Source organism: Heliconius melpomene, chromosome 7 (assembly GCF_056956725.1).
Source record: "Heliconius melpomene rosina isolate 202511_hmr_F chromosome 7, ASM5695672v1, whole genome shotgun sequence".
NCBI lineage: Eukaryota > Metazoa > Arthropoda > Insecta > Lepidoptera > Nymphalidae > Heliconius > Heliconius melpomene.
In genome coordinates this window covers 12,120,708-12,140,826 of record NC_140395.1, presented here as the reverse complement: position 1 = coordinate 12,140,826, position 20,119 = coordinate 12,120,708, and the positions used below count along the sequence as shown (strand labels likewise).

Sequence of the window (20,119 nt, the reverse complement as noted above, 5' to 3'; positions counted from 1 at the left end):
AAAGAAAACCATTTTATTTAATGATGTTCGCCAAAACTGCTATAAATATATTAGTATTTACGAAACTTTACTTTTCAATATAGGTATATATTTTTTAAAATCATATTTATATTAAAAAACGAAAGTAATGCAGATTAGTATATTGATAATTATGTAGTCCAAGCGGGCGAAGCCGCGTGTCGCTTGTATACTGAAAATTTGTGAAAATAAAAGAAATTAAAATTAGGTAAAGAATAATAATTTAAATCTTGGAGAAATCCTACACATTTGCATTAAAATACAAAGTGCACAACAGTATAATAAGTTAATTTTATTATTTCATAATTTCAAGACAAACCAGTCTAGTGAGTATGTCGTGCTGAAATAATTTGGCAATTGTGTCGGTCGAGTACCTTCATAATAAAGGCAAGTAACTCCTACTATGCAAATAGCTTCAGTCGACGGTCACACCTGCTCGGCTCTTATTGGAAGTTATAAGTCGTGCAAAGTGTTCTCCCTCTCTATCATATCATATTTACCTGTCTCTCTCCCGCCGTGAAACTAAGAATTCTTTATTGAATTCCAAGGTGAAATTCAAACTCCTTTCGTTACCTGCATTTATTCAGATATGGAGAGAAAACTTCGATGAATAACTGGCGGAAGTTAGTTATACTCGAACTTGAGTTTCCTTAAATTATGGTGTCGAAGAAATCTTCCTGGTATTAAGATGTAAGGTATATATTGATATCAATATGTAGGTATTTTGGAAACTTACCACATAATAGTCCGGAGATTAATTCTTTTATTTTATTTGGATCATTTTATTGCATTATTTGTTTTAGAAATATATTGCCACGTACCACTAACCTAACCTAACCTAACCGTCGGTATATTTTTTGCGAAGAAATTCAATGTATATATGAAACACTAATACTTTATCCATACATACCAAAACACCAACACGTTGTAGAATCTAACTGGGAATCGTTCGAATGCACCGTAGTACATTTTACATGTTATGACACGATGGTATCCTACGAGTGCTACGAGTGCTACGCAATCGCTACGAGTGACTTATGCATGGGCTACTCTGATTCAACTGCTGCCAATTTATGGTTCAATAAAAGTCATTGTTCACACTAAGCTTTACACATCGAACTTTAACTTTGTCTTGCGTAAATACTTTTTTTAAGAACATAAAATTCGTAGAGACTAAAGTAGTTAATTTATAATATTTATGAGTGTAAAATAAATGTAAAATATTAGTGCAAAGCGCTTTCCAAATATTTTGAAAATATATACCAGTAAAATATTGGTTATTGTACTGGTGTACAACTTTCGTTTCAATATCTTTACAGGTGCAACAAAAGGAAAGCAACGCTTATGATTTCTATTTCAATTAATAAAAAATGTGTTTGAAGAAAAGGAGGTCCCGTTGTAGTGTTACAAGACGAACGTACAAGTGTTGTGAGTTACAAGGAACCAGTTGAGAAGACAGAAAGGCAATAACAATGGAATATGGTTGAACTATCGCTCTCATCCTAACCGAACTGTGCTTCCGGGATATGATATGCGCAGTGAACCCTAGCGAGAGTCGTCATATAACGAAAGGAACTATAAAACCAAATAGTTGTATATACCTAAATTATATAGTTACTCGTCGTTGTCCTTTACAATACTCTTTTAGCCTAATATTTCGAATCTTTTAATCATCGAAACGGTTGTCGTATTTTTTGTGATAAATTATTGTTAGTCTAATTTCTTGGAAGTTTTTTATCTTAAGTGGCAAAACTCGGTTGTGATGTGTATAGTGTGTAAGCAGTAAGTAAATTTGGGGCATATTATATTGTAAGCCTTGGTATTTGGGGGTCTGGTTGTGGGCGCGGGTTGCCGCGCGGTGATGTCGGTTACGGTGCACTGTCACGTAGTGTTTGGCGCAGGCGCAGCCCGGCGCCAGTAAGATGCGAGAGCGGCGACGCGCACACCACCGCACCGCCGCTCTGCTCGCCTGCATCTTCTTCCTCTCCCAAGCTGACGCTGCCGGTGAGTCATATACTGATTTTAGATTTACGTAGGAACCCATTTATTTCTTATAGTTCATTTTACAAAATTACCATAATTTGCATAAATATCGCATAAAACATAGTTTTCGATATTATTAAAGTAACTGGAAAGTATTTTAACTGAAATGATTCAGTATTCAAATTTTGACAAGCGAAACTTGAAATAAATGGGAGTCTTACTAACCTGCATGCTATTATTAAGTTGTTACTTGAACACTTCTGGAATGTAAAGAACGAACTGATGACGTAACGGCACGGCATTCACAGTATAACCGTATAATTACATAAAATAGAAACAAAATGAAGCATACTATTATTTATTAATGGTCAGGGAAAAAGACACTTGTGCCTAATTTACGTTTTTTATTTCTTTAGTATAATAGACTTAAAGTAATATTGTTGATGTATTTACTTGTAATAATCCATCTGTCCATCAATGAAATGTATAAGTAAATATTTATTTATAAATATTATACATAAGTTTTTTTTATTTATTCACTGTATATCAATTAGAGCTGCCTAACCGTAAAACCTGTCTTCTTTTTCCAATTGATTTCCGTTGATTGTTTTGTATCAAAGTGAAACTACAGCTGTATTTCTATTTTTCTATTGGTACATTTTATTAAACTAACTGTTCGAAATATAAAAAAAACCTATGAAATCGCTTAAAAATCGATAGCGTGGTTAGTTTTTGGTTTGGTTACACTTTATTCCTATATATATTCCTTGTGGCTATATTCCTTATTTGGTATTTAATCATATTTATATATCACCAGTGACCCGAACGATGACGTTTTTTCTTTTAAAATTTCATCTTGAATTATAGAATATGAAATGCGATCTTCAATAAGAAATCCCAAGCAGTCGCATTAAAGCTATAAGATACTTTGTTATTATTTCAAAGAAACAAGAAACTCGGTCATTGGAAAGAAAAAGTAAACTCAGAATAGTTGTTGGTGCATTTTAAACTATCCACTACCGTTATACTGGCGGTTGTTTCGCTGTCTTAATAGCATACAAGGAGACAGTAATAAAAGTCTTGTACGACCGTTACTGCCATCCAGCTTGGATCCGCCAAGTGGAATTAGCATAATGCCCTTATACTAAACTTTGTAATTATGCGTATGTTACCTTATAACAGAAGCGCACGAAGGGTTAAATAGTGGTTCCGTACGAACACGTCTCATATTTGGCCATTAGCATAGCGGGAAGGTTACATTAACATAAAACTCCAACCAAAAATCGCATCCGTGTCGGGTCTAAGTCTACCCTTCCCTGCATAATTATGTTTCACTGCTTTATGAAAATGAGATGCTAAAATGGCTTCACGCGTTGAAATTAAATGTTGAGTTTCGCTTATGAACCCACCTTGTAACAATTAAAAATGTAATAGACCACGTATCTCTATACAGTAAATATGTTAAATGGTGGCCAAGTAAATTATTCACGATCGTTGCGTATTCTCCGCAAAACGGTAGTACTTGACAATTGTTATTCTTTAAAAAACACTCACTTGTAGCACTTCCAAGCTGAGAACTCTTAACATTTATAAATCTTATGCAAAGAGGGGCAATCATACACTTTATTTATTCAAATAAGAATATTCATGATAAAAATTCGTGCGTTCTTAATCTCGTTCGGGATGAATCATTTATTGGTTCACACACTAGCTCCCCCCAAGATGGATATTAACCTGCGCGGAGAGAAGGAAGTTATTGTTATTTTACTTCTTAAATTGTTATAATGCCATCGTTAGAGACACGCGGCGTGTCATTTGCATAAGCGGGCCGAGCGCGGCTGCGTCGGCGATAAAACGACCCGCGCCGAACTTATGAACGCAATTAATGAACGAAATGATACAACAACCAAGCCGACTTCACAGAATTACCCTTTTTGAACGAACGCTATACAAATTACACTCAGTACGGCTCAAACATTAATTTTCGATTAAGAATTTTTATTGTGCTCGTAAAAGGCACCGAAAAAATGCTTTATGCGTGCACATATTGGAATAAGTAAAAAAGATTTCGTATTAGATCTTTACGACAGCCAGAAAATATATTACAGACGTGACTATGTTCGCCGGTCTCGATTATGCTCGTTGAATCGATCCCTCGAAAAAATTACGCCGCCACAGTCTTTGATTTGCATTTTAATATGCGGAAAGAAGAGAGAGGACGGCGCGGAATGAACCTGTCATACTGTGCTGGAGGGATACGTTATGGATCGAACCTCTGAAGGATAGCGTCGATGGGTTATTTTTTTTTTACGCTTTATTATTTTTAGTAATTCTTATTATGTCATTTTTTTATCTACCCGTCGTATTTCTAATTATAATATTTAAAAAAGTAACTAATGTCATAGTTATTACAATTATATCACAAACTAAGTTGCAGATATTGTTTTAAACCTCATAAAAGTTATTAATTGTAACATATTTATAAAAATTACATTTACCATTTAATTTTATACTTGTAGCGCACCCTTCAGAAGCTACTCCAAAATATGACAAAATATAATTTGTGAGTGAAAATAAAGCATATTCCGAGTAACTTGCGTCTGAGATAATCTAAATGCTAATACTGCGTCGTATCGTATCAAGTATTTGAGATCGAGTGCCTTGTTTAGACGCCTTCGGGTTTTGCGTCAATACGTTCATTGAAATTCATTAATAAAGAAAATATGCTTTGTTAAAATGTAAATTTTCAAATTAAATTCAAGATAACGACTTTATTATGAAGCTAAAATATATGCATGCGGGGTATCTAAAGCAATATGTAATTTTAACAAGAACACCTATATATTTTAGTGACTTTTTATGAATATGTAGGTAATATTTTTAATGTTTAGTAAAGAATATATCTTAAAAAATATTATACGAGTATGTTCTTAAAAATAATTTCCTTATAATACATTGTTAATGTATATTTATAAATTCACCTTCATTATAAATTGATTTAGAATATAATGTAAAGGGCTATGAATAAAGAAAATCAAGTTCATAAACCAAGGAATGATGAATCCATGACAGTATGTACGCTACCTTAACACTGATCCATCTTCATGAATATGTAAGCAAGATAATTTCCCACCGTGAAAAGAGTTATTGTTTATAATAATAAATAAATTAAGTATCAGTGGAGTGTTTTACCTTGAGTTTATTTTATGTAGATTAATTCTAGTATACTTTATATAATTACGATTATTTCAATGATTACATCAACGCAAAGAGTTCTATAATTACACCACTTTGAGACGGAACGTCTACGACGATACATCTTGAGTGGCGGAACTTGAATATGTTGTCAAATAGCAGTGAAAATAATAATAATAGTAATTACCCTGACTGAGAATCGAATCAGACCTTGCCCGCACACGCCTTGATGGACTCGATAATTTTTGTTTTTTTTTTTTAAATATCGAGTTGTATTCCCCACATAACAACGTAGATGGTGAGAACCTAGTGTTAAAATATTCCTGTTAAGACACTTCCGTTCCAGACTTTCCGTCGATTTCTTTAGGCATTTTAATATTGAAATAAGTAGGTCCATATGTCTGTATTAAGAATTATAATTAATACTTGTTACTGTAAATACACAACGTATGTTTTACTTTATATATAAAGGCTTAAATTCCATTCTCAGTGCTTGTGATATATTCATGCATTTTACCTTATGTGCAGTTAAATTCTGCTACGTAATAAATAATATCTTAGTGAAACTTGAAACAACAAACAAATATGTTTTTAAATAGAACATTTAATATGCTATATCTATTAGATAATAAATTCATACCAATCCAAACATTTTATAACTATATATAACTATTCTAAAGAGTCATCATGGCTTCGTGCCATGTTAATTTTAATATAATAAGTATTAAAATACCGAATTTACCAACATTTAAGATCACGTACCGATTACGAAACAATTAAACGAAAAGTCAACCGACAAAGTGAGTTACACGTCCTCATCCCTATTGCTCTCGTTACAGCATTCTCGGTATACGACACAATATTGTCTACTAAAACAAGAAATCTAACGCCACAAAGGATTTATCGTGAAAAATCCCGACCGAGCGTCTGTCGGCACACAGACCGGTAGATATTAATCCTACCCCAATAATCGCTTCTGATAAGAGAGATTTCCTTTCAATCCCCAGTAATAGAAAGTTTCAGCTTGGATGGTCCCTTATTTAAAAAATAGCGTTTAGAAATCAATTGACTGTGATATTGATATCGCCAGGATACAATAATATCTATAGTGTTCAATTTTTGTTATAGGTTTATTTAATTTTTTTTATAAATAATGGTTATATCTAATTCCAGTTTATTAAATACAATTATCAATAATAAAAAATATATTTTATTAAAAACTAGAATTAAATTATTAAAAAAGTTTTTGGCTATACAATTAACATTATTAAAAAATAGTTTTATCTAAAGTGTCTCTATTACAAAATCTTATTTTTGAAACAAAATATTCCAATGGTGTAAAGTGAATTTTTGCAGCTGCACGGATTCTTAAACGATGGCGCTCGGCGAGTGAGTTTTAATGCTTTCTTATTGGTACCCTAATACTATCTGTAAGCAATGTTAAGAATATTGCATACTCAACGTATTATATTATAACAAACGCAACAGAAAATATAAAACACTTTGATAACATTTTTATATGAAGCACGTGTCCACTACTTATCTACATAGAGACTTTAACATTATTAAATAGTTTTTATAAAATTTAAAGGTGTGTTTGGTTTTTGGATCATATTTTTAACGCTATTGAAATCCATTATCTCAAGCATATCTGAAGAGTATTATTTCCAGACCATTAATTTTTCATTTCGCACTCAAGTGGCCTATCGAGAGCCCAAGTCTGAATTTGAAGGACATGATAATCTTGATTACTTGCTTGTCTATGTAAACGTTATTAAACCCATAAAGCGTTGAAATATGAAACTAAAACAATATTCATTTTAAAGAAGCCTCTGCAGATGCTATCTCGACTTGCGTTCGTAATTACCAACTAACGCTAGAAAAATTGGCGAGCGGCGCAAAATGGTGGGTCTTTAGCGAGACGGTAAGCAAACAAGCCCGGAGATAAGGTGCATTCAGGGCTAAATTGTAAAAGCGTCGAGGGCCTGTAACAAAGAATCTTATTAACCTTTCTCTAACTAGTGAACAACGGCCTCGAACGAGAATACGTTAAGACCATTTAAAGCAATATGGCCGTAATTTTGATGCCTATACATTAGTTTAATCCGTATGTCCGTATAATGAAATCCATTCTGAACGTATTCGTTTTTAATGTCGGCCATTAGATCGCTTTTATTGTACAAGCAATTTGTATGGCAAATATTTGTTGGAACAAAGTGTGTAATATGCAATTTGTAAGCGATTAAGTCAAGCATGCGAAAACGTTAAATGATGTACAGAACATTGAAAAACGTATAGGGTAGGGTACAACGAATATATTACTGTTAATTTTGTATTAATTTAAAATTAAATTTATGACTGCCTACCCTGCTGTGTGCAGAATGCAACGTGAAGCTAAAAGAATACTTTTTGTGCACCTTTGTTTACGTAACCTGAATATTTATGAATGAATTCCTATACAAATTTTAATAGTTTTAACTATCTTTGTACACATAAAGCTAAATCCTCTTGAGTCTGAAAGTACTTTTTTCAACCATCATATTTTTTTGTATATACAAAAAAAGCTTTAAGCAATTGATGAAACTTAAACACAATTAATGACCCTTTTAATATTGACGAATCACAATTTTTTCTTTTAGATTTACCTACTTGTTTAGTTTAGTTCCATTCGAGTAAATCATTTTGACAAGCCTCGTCACGAATAGACTGGTTTAAAATATCGATGCGACCACGTTTCCTCAAACCCTTTTGAACCCACACCTTTCACTCAAAAGTGCTCGCGCTGAATGGAGATGTAAACATGATACATGCATAGTTTACACTGCTTTTACTTGGCCAAAGTTAATAGCACTGAATATGCACCTCCGCACTATGAAAGGGTCCGCCTTATCTCTAGCGCTAAAGAGCCTCGCTCGAGTTGTCTTGTTGACGGATTTTAGTTGGCAACTATGAATAGATGACTATGCTAAAAAGTATATCATTTTTTTATTCATATCTGGGTAACTAGGCGTCGTTGGTATTTTCAATTTACTTCATGGTTTGTGTCTGTCTATAAATTTTGTTAAATATTTTTTTGTGAGAATGATTTTGTAGAGTCCAAGCATTATACGTGTGAGTCTATATCTGTATCGAAGATGCTTTTTCCATAAATGAATGCAATTATAATTCGATTATAAATATTCATTTTATGTTTTAAATTTTTTTCTAGGTATACTAGTTTACATTTAATTAATTATAGTCGAAATGGAGCCTTCAATCATCGCGATTTTATTTTAATAATTTAGATAATTCATAATTGCGTTACCGTGGCGTTACTGTTGTATATTTATATATTCAAATGTCCTTTTTTCCCAGTAGGTACGTACCTGTGTAACATATCTTTATGAAATTAGGATAACATAACTTTTCCTTAATAGCCGCTAAACACTACTGTAACAAACCTCATATTTTATAAAAGCCAAGAGATTAAAGTTTCTTATATCTCAAGTTCCGCTTTTGTATGTGTAACTTCAGGAAGTTGCTGTGTGGATAGATCGTGAAATATCGTCGAGTCGGTTTCGCTTTAAAATATTGCCTTCCACATACTTTCTCTATTAAATGTAAAATATCACATTTTAGACACATCAGCACCAGATCTATCTTCAATATTATTTCGTATTGAAACTTTTAAACTATTTATTTGGTTAGGATAGATTGCTGTTCAGAAACTAGCTTTGTCGAATTGTTGTGAGTTTTGAGTCTTAAGAAGTCAATGTTCTCATCATGGCAAATGAAAATTATACCATTTGGCTTTTAGAAACTGGTTGCTTTTAATAACTGACGGATTGACTTCTACAATGACCAAAGAGTTAAATGTCTAGTAAATAAATATAGACTTATATTAAAAAAGTAGCTTCACGCTTATTCCTGCAAAGCAGGGTCCGACAGACTGAAGGAATATAGTGTTAAGACACTTCGTTTACCGGTGAATTTTAAAGACATTGTTAGTTGAGTGGTGGAACATAACACCACCAGACACTGCCAGAACGAGGAAATGGATCGACATTAAATGAATCCACAACTCCAACACTTACTTACAGTCCTGTATTACGGCGCCACGAACCAACCAACCAATCTCAAAGCTCGAAATATGTATATCTAAAAACAAATTACTTACAAAGCAGTTTTTTACTATTTATATTTAATTATTATTGATAGGAAATCGCCAAAACCTTATATATTTACTGTCATCCCTCAAATATTCAACGATATCCACAATCGTGAATTTTTTATGTATTTTTTATTGGTATAGCGGCGTGAGTGCAGTGTTTCAATCTCGCTGTGTTATTCAGTCGCATAGGGTCATCGTTATTACTTTTCGGTCTCGGTTAGGTTTATTCGCGTTCGTGCTTTGAATGCGTTTATTTTATAGATGACTTGGTCTAGCCTATAGGCTATGTTATGTCTAATCAAATGTGAATAACTTGACTTCCTTTTGTTTTATGTAGGTATTAGTGAGTTTGATTATTTCGTATTTTTTTATTTAATACTAGCGGACGCGCGCAGCTTCGCTTGCGTATTTAAGAGTGAATTCTAATAACCCATGAAACATGTGTTCAATGAAATATTTTTAAGAGTCTAAATTTTAAATTTTATAAAAATCGGTGGCGATTTAAAGACTTTTCCTTACAAACTTTCAACCCCTTATTTGCACCCTTAGGGGGTGAATTCTAGAAAACCATGAAACATATGTTCAATTAAATATTTTTAAGAGTCTAAATATCAAATTTTATAAAAATCGGTGGCGATTTAAGAATTTTCCCATATAAACTTTCAATCCCTTATTTGCACCCTTAGGGGGTGAATTCTAGAAAACCATGAAACATATATTTAATTATATAAGTTTAAGCTGAATTTCAAATTTTATAAAAATTTGTGACGATTTAAAAAAAACCTATACAAACTTTCAACCCCTTATTTGCACCCTTAGGGGGAGAATTCTAGAAAACGATGAAACACGTGTTCAATTAAATACTTTTAAAAATCTAAATTTCAAATTTTATAAAAATCGGTGCCGATTTAATTTTTTTTCCATACAAACTTTGAACCCCTATTTCACCCCTTTAGGGTTCAAAATCCCTTCTTAGTGGATGTCCAGATTACCAGAGATATGTCCAAATTTCACGTTTCTACCATCAGCGGTTACGGGTGTGCGTGCATCTTACCTCAGTCAGTGAGGACAAGTCCTTTTATATATATAGATAATGGATGTCATATTCAAATCGTTTTACCTACATTAAATAACTAACTAAAGATGAAAATATTTAAAGATTTGTTTTTCTTCTTTTTTTAAATTAAAAACAAAAACAAAGATATTTTTATTTTTATACCACGTGAATTTGCTGTCGTGAAATAAAACAAATAGTGTGATTAAATAAACATAAAAAAAATGTGATTAAAACCCTACATGCAATAAATTTACTAACAAATATACTTAGAAAAATTTAAACAAGGAAATGATATAAATTTTGTATTTCTAAATCGGCCTTCTAATACATCAAAATGGATGTTTGTACGAAAAAATCATATTAACTTAAGAGCAAAGTGAGGGAAGACTTCTAATTTTATTATATTTGTTCTAAAACGCTTCAAGAATCTTATATCTAATTTTACGTGAGCGTTTTATTCAATTCAATTCTTTTTATGGTTTTACGAGTGCCAATTGCACGCAATTTAGGGCTCCACCTTTAACAAGAATTGTGGGTATTTGTAACAAAGGAAATATCTTTTTATGACTTTATTCAAGTATAGGAAATATCGTATAAAATGCCAATGGTCTACGCACACGCAATCGTAAATTTTTAACATGTTTTTATAGACATAAGGCACTGTGAGTGCAGTGTTTCAATCTCGGTATATGGTGTTTTTATACAGCTCCGCTTAGGGTCACCGTTATTACTTTCGGTCGTGTTTAGATATAAGCCTCAATTTTGTCTTTGGTGTACGTGATCTAGTCCTCGGTATTATATTATACGATCAGACCTTATATAGAGACCAAAAGTGGCTCAGAGGCACAAAGTGTGACTGGAAAATCGATTGGTTATGGGCTTAAATTTTATTCGAGGAAATGAAAAATTTATTTAATTTTGTATTTTCATTTCTTGGCTCTGGTGTCGAAGCACAGCTCGGCGTTGAGTTCCGCCACTCAACACGCGATGCCTTCAAAATTCTCTATTTTTTATTTATATTCATGTTCATATACATATGTGTATTATATAACAAATGAAAATTACTGAAACTTTCCTCCATTATTCAATTATAGTTCGTAAAACGTAATTATTCTCATTATTTGACCAATTGTTAACCAAATATTTGCACAGTTTTCAGCTTATATATAAAGTTTGAATGAAATACATTTATTGTTATTGACATGTGAATTGTGGAATTACAGAAATCAATGTAAAGCCTAAATAAATATTTTTGGTGTTTTCATCGCTTAATACAATAATTGTTATATAAATATTACATATTTCATTTCATCAACATAAGCTACGTGGCCTGCTTTAGTTTCATTTACAATTTTTATGAGTTATAAAACCAAGTTTTGTTTCAAGTACTTAAAGAGTAGCTCTTAGAGTAAGTTAGTTACAAATTTGTAGTACCTACTTATTTCAAACAAAGTAAAATAAAATGATAAAATACGCTATTAAGTAACAAATAGCGGCGTTGAGTTCCGGCTTCTCTGGATAAAACTACCTACTACTATCTTTTTTATGAATATTCAAAGTTTCCTTTTTTTGTTACAAAAATATAATCTGAGATAGGTAAACTTTTTAAGATTAACCAAGTTTTATATTCTCAGTGAAACGCTCCAAACCTAACGTTTACATAGTAATGTACTTGATATATATTCTCTTTCCGTCGTCGCTTTAAAGCCTTTAAATTCCCCTCGGCCGGCTGTTGTGCATAACGATGAAGTTGTTTGTCTACTGCGATACGAGTAAGTATGATCTAAATGTGTGCCTACATAGCATCTAAATTGAACGTATCCACTGAACAAACGTATCAATATTTATAAGTTAAATTTTTCAAACGCCCTCGTTGCAACGTCACTGACTGGTTGTGATGGTTGTGGGTTCCATTGTGATATGAAATCAAGTGGATTTATTCTCATTTTCTATCTGGTAGGAAAAACGTGGTGTTAAGTTACACCACTCAATACTCAATGCCATAAAAGCTGGAGACTTGACACACTGTTACCTGTTATATACCTACGGTATATAGCGTTAAGCTAAATAATGCTTAAATACTTAATGTGACATCTATATATATAAAATCGAAAGGTCACTCACTCATCACGAAATCTCAGAAACTGCAAGTGCTAGGAATCTCAAATTTTGCATAGGAGTTACTTATAGGAAGGACTATATGAAACTATACTATACTATATGAAACTAAGTTACTACAAATGCTAGGAGTCTCAAATTTTGCATAGACGTCACTAGGACGTAGTCATGGAGACAGAAATTAATAATAGCATAGTTCACGCGGGTGAAACATCGAGCGGGCCGCTAGTATATATATATCGCTGAAAACACGATGATTTACAATTCGATTTCTACTCCGGAGAATGATTGCATTTAAATTAGTATAATTTCCAAGTCTTGTGCGTGAAAGAGCGTAAACCTGAAAACAAATATTTAAAGATCAAAATCAAGACAGAGGGAACTTTCTGTTACGACACTTCGTTCCCCACTTTCCACTGAATTTTTCGAAGCATTGCGACTTACAAAAAATACTTGGAATAAAAAGTGTTGGTTCTATTGAATATGACTTACTACCAACACGTAAACGTTAGTTACCCCAATGAAAAGAATACTTTTTATAGGGGTAACTAGCTAAGAAAAGAAAATACATATGTTAAGTGTATAAAGTAAATCATTATTAAACTGAAAGATATATAGAATATTCATATTCTTTATAAATTGATTACCATCCAAATATAATTAGCATTTTCAATTTGCCAGCTTTTATTATACGTTCAAATAATTTACGTTAAATCATTAAATTTAATTGGTTTTTATGAAAAGGCTACGCATGAAGGATGGTTTGAATTAAAGAGTCGTATTAAATATTTTTAATATCATTTAACGTAAAATATTTATACCAAATTTACATCAAATGTATTAACTTATGTCTGGTAATTATTCGGTCATTTTATATAATTAACATACATAAATAATAATAAAAATATACCTATTAATTGAAATACTGTTTAGTAGAAAGTAAGTAGTATTTTTAGAAGTTAGTAGTATTTTATTTTTATATCATATTATTATTTGATAATGTCTCCTTTCTATTTATTTATTTATTTATTTTTCAATTAAAACCCTATTGGTGTCATTCAGAATATGCGGAAATATGTTGACATAAAAATAACAATACAATTATTTCATATCAGGTCTTCGTTTAATCGGATGAACATCAGTAAATCGAATTACATGAGTCACAATGCTCTTTCTGCGAGCTTCATGTTCTGTCGAATGAAATATCATTTATGAGAAAATATGACTAGTGCAATATTGATTTTTTCTTTTAGCTTCATTCTGTATCGCTCATATTTATAGCGGGGTAGGCAGAAGGAGGGTAGCAGATCTCAACGCTGTGTTGAAAATATAACTATCGTTAAAGATTGGGTCATTTTGGTATTAAATTAAATTGAAATTATTAATTATAATTAACAAATCAAAAGTTATTAAACATGATTTATTCTTAGATCAGTTTGATACCTCGAAAACTAGTTAACTCTAAAGTGTGAGGCGAAAACATAACATATAATTATCAACCTGGGTACTTAGTATGTAGGCATTCCTTTCCTATTAAAACAGTTCCATTACCAACTTTCCACCAAATTCTCGAAGTATTGTGTGTTGAGTGGCGAAACTCAACGCCGCGCTTTGCCTCCAATACTTTACTTCTTACACGTACATATAAATAAGTCCAAAATTTAAGAGTATTTAAAGACAAATGCCGTAAATAAATATTCATAAATTATGAGGCAGCGAATAACCATAAAATTTCACAACAGGTGAGAATATCATCCAGTAAATTGGCTGACGCCTTACTTCTTTGAGCAAGTGATGATATTATTTTTATACCCTCTTGGATATTATACTCCATGTAAAATTCCACGGTGATAAGGAGTTTACACTCTTATTGTTATTTTATAGTGCTACTTTATAATATAAGTGTTTCTGTACTTACGAAATTGAGAACATTCGAGTTTGATAGGTTTGATACTTTAATATTATTAGCATTTTTCTATAATGAGCTAGCGCAGTGACGCTCGTAGCGCTGCGTTACCGTGAAAGTCGTTTTCAATTCATTTATTATGTCGCTCTGGTAGCCAGATAAAGCGGGGCGATGAGTTGGCCTTGACTTGGGCGGAATGTGGGATAAAGGAGTGTCTTAACACTAGGTAGTTGGTAGACTCAACCTTCTCTGTGTAATATTCGGGATGCAGCTTGAAGTAGAACCCGATAGGATTGTTTACAAAAATGTATTTGATGAATGATTATAGCCAATCAATATTTAATAATGAAGATACTATTATTATGTTGTTTGGAAATCCTTCATAGACTGAAAAATAAATACTAGGCTTGTAACAAAAAAAAAACCCAAAACAAAATATATGAAACCTTTTCTAAACTAATTAAACAACTGACTATTCAAAATATGCCTTGGTTTTTCTTTATGTGGGTAAAATGTACTACCATAAATAATATTTTTCTTAATAAACGAAAAACAACAGCAACATAATATATGTAATAATACTTGCTGGAATAATATAATATTATATGAGCATATTCAATTTCAGGCGAAGCTCTATAGTATGAGTACAATATAATTATGATCGTCGACTACACTTTACGAAATAATTAATTTCAATTTAAATATCTTTATATGTTTTTAAAAGTTGAGGGGCGGAACTCAAATTTCTGTGTATAACAGGAAATAAGTAAAAAAAATCAAGTAAAATGTAGAAGATCTCGTTTCACACATATATGTATATATACTTAAGTAGAGCCAAACATATGTAGATATAAATGTTCTTTTAAATTTAAATATTTTATATTTCACAGCAAATATTTCACTCGCGCGCGTGTCATTAGTTCTCGACAGGAAGACATTGTCTGAAAAATTGCATGACTAAAAGTTTTAGCTCTTTTGTGAGCTAAATGAGTAATGCGGCACAATTATGCGACTTTTGAAATACGGTACGGTGTTGTCTAGCAAATAAACTTTGTCGCTTCTAAAGATTAATAATATACAAGTAATATATAAAAATGTATCTTCTTTTGTCTTAATTGTTGTTAATATTTCTTTACATTTTGTTGAATTTATATATTTTTTAAATTTATTGCGTAAGTGTAAGTGTTAGTCTGTAAGCTTTTCGTGATATATTTTTTATTTTTGTAGTTATGTAGGTACTATATACGGATCATACATGCAATGACATACCAACCACAATATAATATAGATATAGTATGCTTTATCCTATCCTATCCTATATCTTATAAAACAAAGTCGCTTTTTGTGTCTGTCTGAACTTTCTAACTCTTCTTCTTCTAAACCACCCAACGGATTTAGATGCGGTTTTGACCATTAGGTCGAGTGTTTCTCAGGGAAGGTTTATATATAGTTTATTATTTGTACATTCTTATGTAAATTAACATAAATACGATAAATGTGTATAAAGTCCTACCCGCTGAGACACTTTGGCGCATGCGCTGCTTTAATGGTAAGTACTACATGAAAAAAATGTACTGGAGTATTGTTCCTCTTAATAAGATCTACAAAAAAGTCCGCGATGGCATATTCGTATCTTTTAAGAATAACGTGTAGTGATCATATTTCTGTCTAAAAATAGTAATTTCAATATATTTTTTATTGTGAGGGATATTTTTCCATAATGGTATTAATCCTTATCCTTTAAAATACTTTATTAAATTTCTACGTTAAACGAAGATAAAATTTGCTTTTTACACTATTTCGAAATTGCGAATAGTTTTAGAGAAAAACGCATTTAATTATTGACACATCACGCCGTTCACACATCAACTGTATCGAGTCAAGTTTCACTTATCCCGTACTCTCAGCATATAAATAAGTATATTAGTTACATTGGCCATTTAATGTAGATCAAAACTGTCTTTTCTGTTTTTCATTTTAATAAGTACTTTAGAAGTTGTTACAATATCAAAAAATCCTTGCTGCGAAACGCGCCTCGCGACGTTATGCTTATACAAGCGAGTCCGCCGCGCCCGCCTGCCTTACACGCATCGGTGGTTCAGTGGTAGAATGCTCGCCTGCCACGCGGGCAGCCCGGGTTCAATTCCCGGCCCATGCATTCTATTTAATTTTCGTCACAGGCAGCCACGTAGTGCTTGCTTTTCATCAGGGACAGAATACCCTCTTCAGCATTAACCACAAGCTCGAAAAAAAAAAACCCGCCTGCCTTTATTATTTAATTTTAATGTCATTTAACTATCTAAAAATAGTAATTTAAATATATTTTAATAAGTACTTGAAAAGATTAGTAGCACAGATTTAAAATTACGGTACCTACTAAAAAATCCTTGCTGTGTAAAACAATTGGAAAATCCTTATTGAAACTACGAAAATGAGGGTTGCATTAGGGTTTAATTAATTTTCACATTATCTTAAGTGCTTTGCAAACATACATTATATGAATAATCCAGTAGTAAAAGCGGGCGAAGCCGCAATAGGGTCGCTAGTAAATAGATAAATATAGAATAAAAACTTATAATAAGATAAATAAAAAAAGCGTTCTCAAATTTGCACAGTAGCTATGCGATAGGTAATTTTGTACTATGAGAAAAGTTCAAAATATGAGTAAGTAGTTCGTGTTTTGAGTTTGGAATATTATAGACTGGTATACTGAAATAAATCTAATCTATTGTTTAGTTTTCTCGTTGCTTGCACACAGTGAACTGGCCATCGTAAAACAGAGATTTCAATATATTTTTATACTTACATGTTTTATTTTACGATAATCTTAATATTTTGAGAGTAATATAATATAGTATACATATATATATATATATATATATGTGTGTGTGTGTGTATATATACATACTAGCAACCCGCTCGCGGTTTCACCCGCGTGAACTATGTTATTATTAATTTTTGTCTCCATGGCTACGTCCTAGTGACGTCTATGCTAAATTTGAGACTAATAGCATTTGTAGTAACGAAGTTTCATACAAACTTTCGACCCTAAAAACAACCCCTTAGAAGTCGAATATTGCAAATTCCCGTCTTAGCGAGCACCTACGTCCTATAAATAACTCCTATGCAAAATTTAAGATTCCTAGCACATGTAGTTTCTGAGATTTGTGAGTGACCTTTCGATTTTATATATATAGATGTATACAAATAATTACTTAAAGTAAGTCAAGCATCTACACAGGATTTATTATGGGCAATGCTTTCTGCATCTAGTATTGCAGTCATGATTATATTTTTTACATTAATTCCTATTGTTATTAAAGTATTCATTAGCGGCATTAGCTTCATACTTGTAACAACTTAACTCTACAGTGTACTCTATATGAAAGATGCACAAGGGGTTTAAAACATCTATTTAATACCTATTATTTTATACACTATTTATATAATTCAAAACATACTTAAGTAGCAATAGGAATTTTCATAATAAAATATTAGTAATGTGTGATAAATATATATGCCATTATAATCTATCACGACTTAACACACCACGATCCATAATTTATATCTACATCTATATCCAAATAACCCGATATTATTACGTTATCGGACGAGGTCGTCCGGCAATTTCCGGTAGCGGGATAACAGGTGAAACTGCTTTAAGGGCTAAACCTACTTATGTGAAATTATTACACCTTGGAATTATACGGTAATATGGTATATGATATAAGGTGCTATTCATAATCTTTGTAGATGTGAAATGATTTGGTTTTCTATATTTTATTAGCGTATACAAAAAAATACTGTACGCAAAATAAATTGTTCATAAATATAATTATACAAATGTGCATTAATAATAATGAGTATAAACTAGGGATTATTAAAAAATACATAGATATATTATCATTAATTGAATTTAAGTGAATCTGGTTATGTGATATGTTGACAGTACATGCAGGAAGAAATATTCCAACTATCCCATGACGGAGTTTTAATCGATATCAATAACACCTATGTATGTTTCTATTATGTTTTAATCACCGATAGTAGAATTGTGAAATAAAAACTATGTATTATGAACATAATTTATAGTAAAAAAGCTTTTGTTTTTGTTGTGGTAAAGAGACCGAGAGAGAGAGAATAAAAAAATTAAACTTTCGATATTATAAATAGAGAAAACTAAATTTAGAAAAAAATTACATATTGAACTTGCATCATGTCTTCTTGGACATCAAGACGGCCTATTCATCCGACCCGTGAAACTTTTCGTCAGCAGAATTTGTTGATCAATCAGTTATTTTCGAGGGCTCTCGGTGAAGTCTGTCGCATTGGCACGCGGTACACGTCTCGAGATGCGAACATACCGGGAAATCGGAAATGCGTATCGGCTTCCCGGGAGATAAGAATATATCATCGGCTTCTTTGGAACCCTGCTGTTGCATTAAGTAACTGGATTCAGTTGAGATTCTTAATAAAAGCTTGTCGGGTAGTGTGAATAGCATATTTTAAAACACTATATATATATTTTTTAATTTACTATAAATATTAATAATGTGGCAAGTCGTAGGCGTCGTGGTCGTCATAGGCACATAGTTTGACTGTAAACGCGGCAAGTTGTGGGTCCGATTTTCACTCGAAGAAATGAAATATTTCTGTATTTCAATTCTTCGCTTTGGTGTCGGGGCAAAGTGCATCGTAGAATTTTACCCCTTAATTGTGGGCTACAGAATTCGCGGACAGTCTAAGCGTGAAGCTACAAAACAAAACATTTCTAAAATAAGTTTATTTTATCCTGCATCTATATATATAAAATCGAAAGGTCACTCACTCATCACGAAATCTCAGAAACTACATGTGCTAGAAATCTCAAATTTTGCATAGGAGTCACTTATAGGAAGTAGGTGCTCGCTAAGACTGGAATTTGCAATATTCGACTTCTAAGGGGTTGTTTTTGGGGTCGAAAGTTTGTATGAAACTTCGTTGCTACAAATGCTAGGAGTGTCAAATTTTGCATAACGTCACTAGGACGTAGTCATGGAGACAGAAATTAATAATAACATAGTTCACGCGGGTGAAACCGCGAGCGGGCCGCTAGTATCTATATATATAAAATCGAAATGTCACTCACTCATCACGAAATCTCAGAAACTACATGTGCTAGGAATCTCAAATTTTGCATAGGAGTTACTTATAGGACGTAGGTGCTCGCTAAGACGGGAATTTGCAATATTCGACTTCTAAGGGGTTGTTTTTGGGGTCGAAAGTTTGTATGAAACTTCGTTACTACAAATGCTAGGAGTCTCAATTTTTGCATAGACGTCACTAGGACGTAGCCATGGAGACAGAAATTAATAATAACATAGTTCACGCGGGTGAAACCGCGAGCGGGCCGCTAGTACATAATAAATCCATTGTAATACGCATTACTGATTTGACTAATCGAAATAAATAAACACATCGGCTCTACGAGTAAGCCCCGGGACAATGGCGCATCTATAATGCAACCGTTTCGAAATGCGTTAACTATTCATTACCCATTCGTCAAGTCGCGGCGATACAGCTGGCTCAGCTGCTGCCTGCTGTATCGAGAACAATATCCGTTACTAATATTGGACGAGAAAATATGTGGAATGTTCACAAAGCCAGTATTAATTCAGCTATTTAGCTTTTAACTTGAAAACCACGCGTCAGC

At 32.4% G+C, this 20,119-nt stretch overlaps 1 protein-coding gene across 4 annotated transcripts in view; it reads left to right on the top strand.

The window, feature by feature from the left end:
* Positions 1 to 20,119, top strand: part of Lar (tyrosine-protein phosphatase Lar) — a 284,959-nt gene that overhangs the window by 122,432 nt on the left and 142,408 nt on the right. For all 4 annotated transcript variants that reach the window (XM_085188748.1, XM_085188747.1, XM_085188746.1 and 1 more), the window contains exon 3: positions 1,920 to 2,022. In XM_085188748.1, coding sequence (XP_085044874.1) covers positions 1,920 to 2,022 — 103 coding nt within the window. The remainder of the gene's footprint in view (positions 1 to 1,919; positions 2,023 to 20,119) is intronic.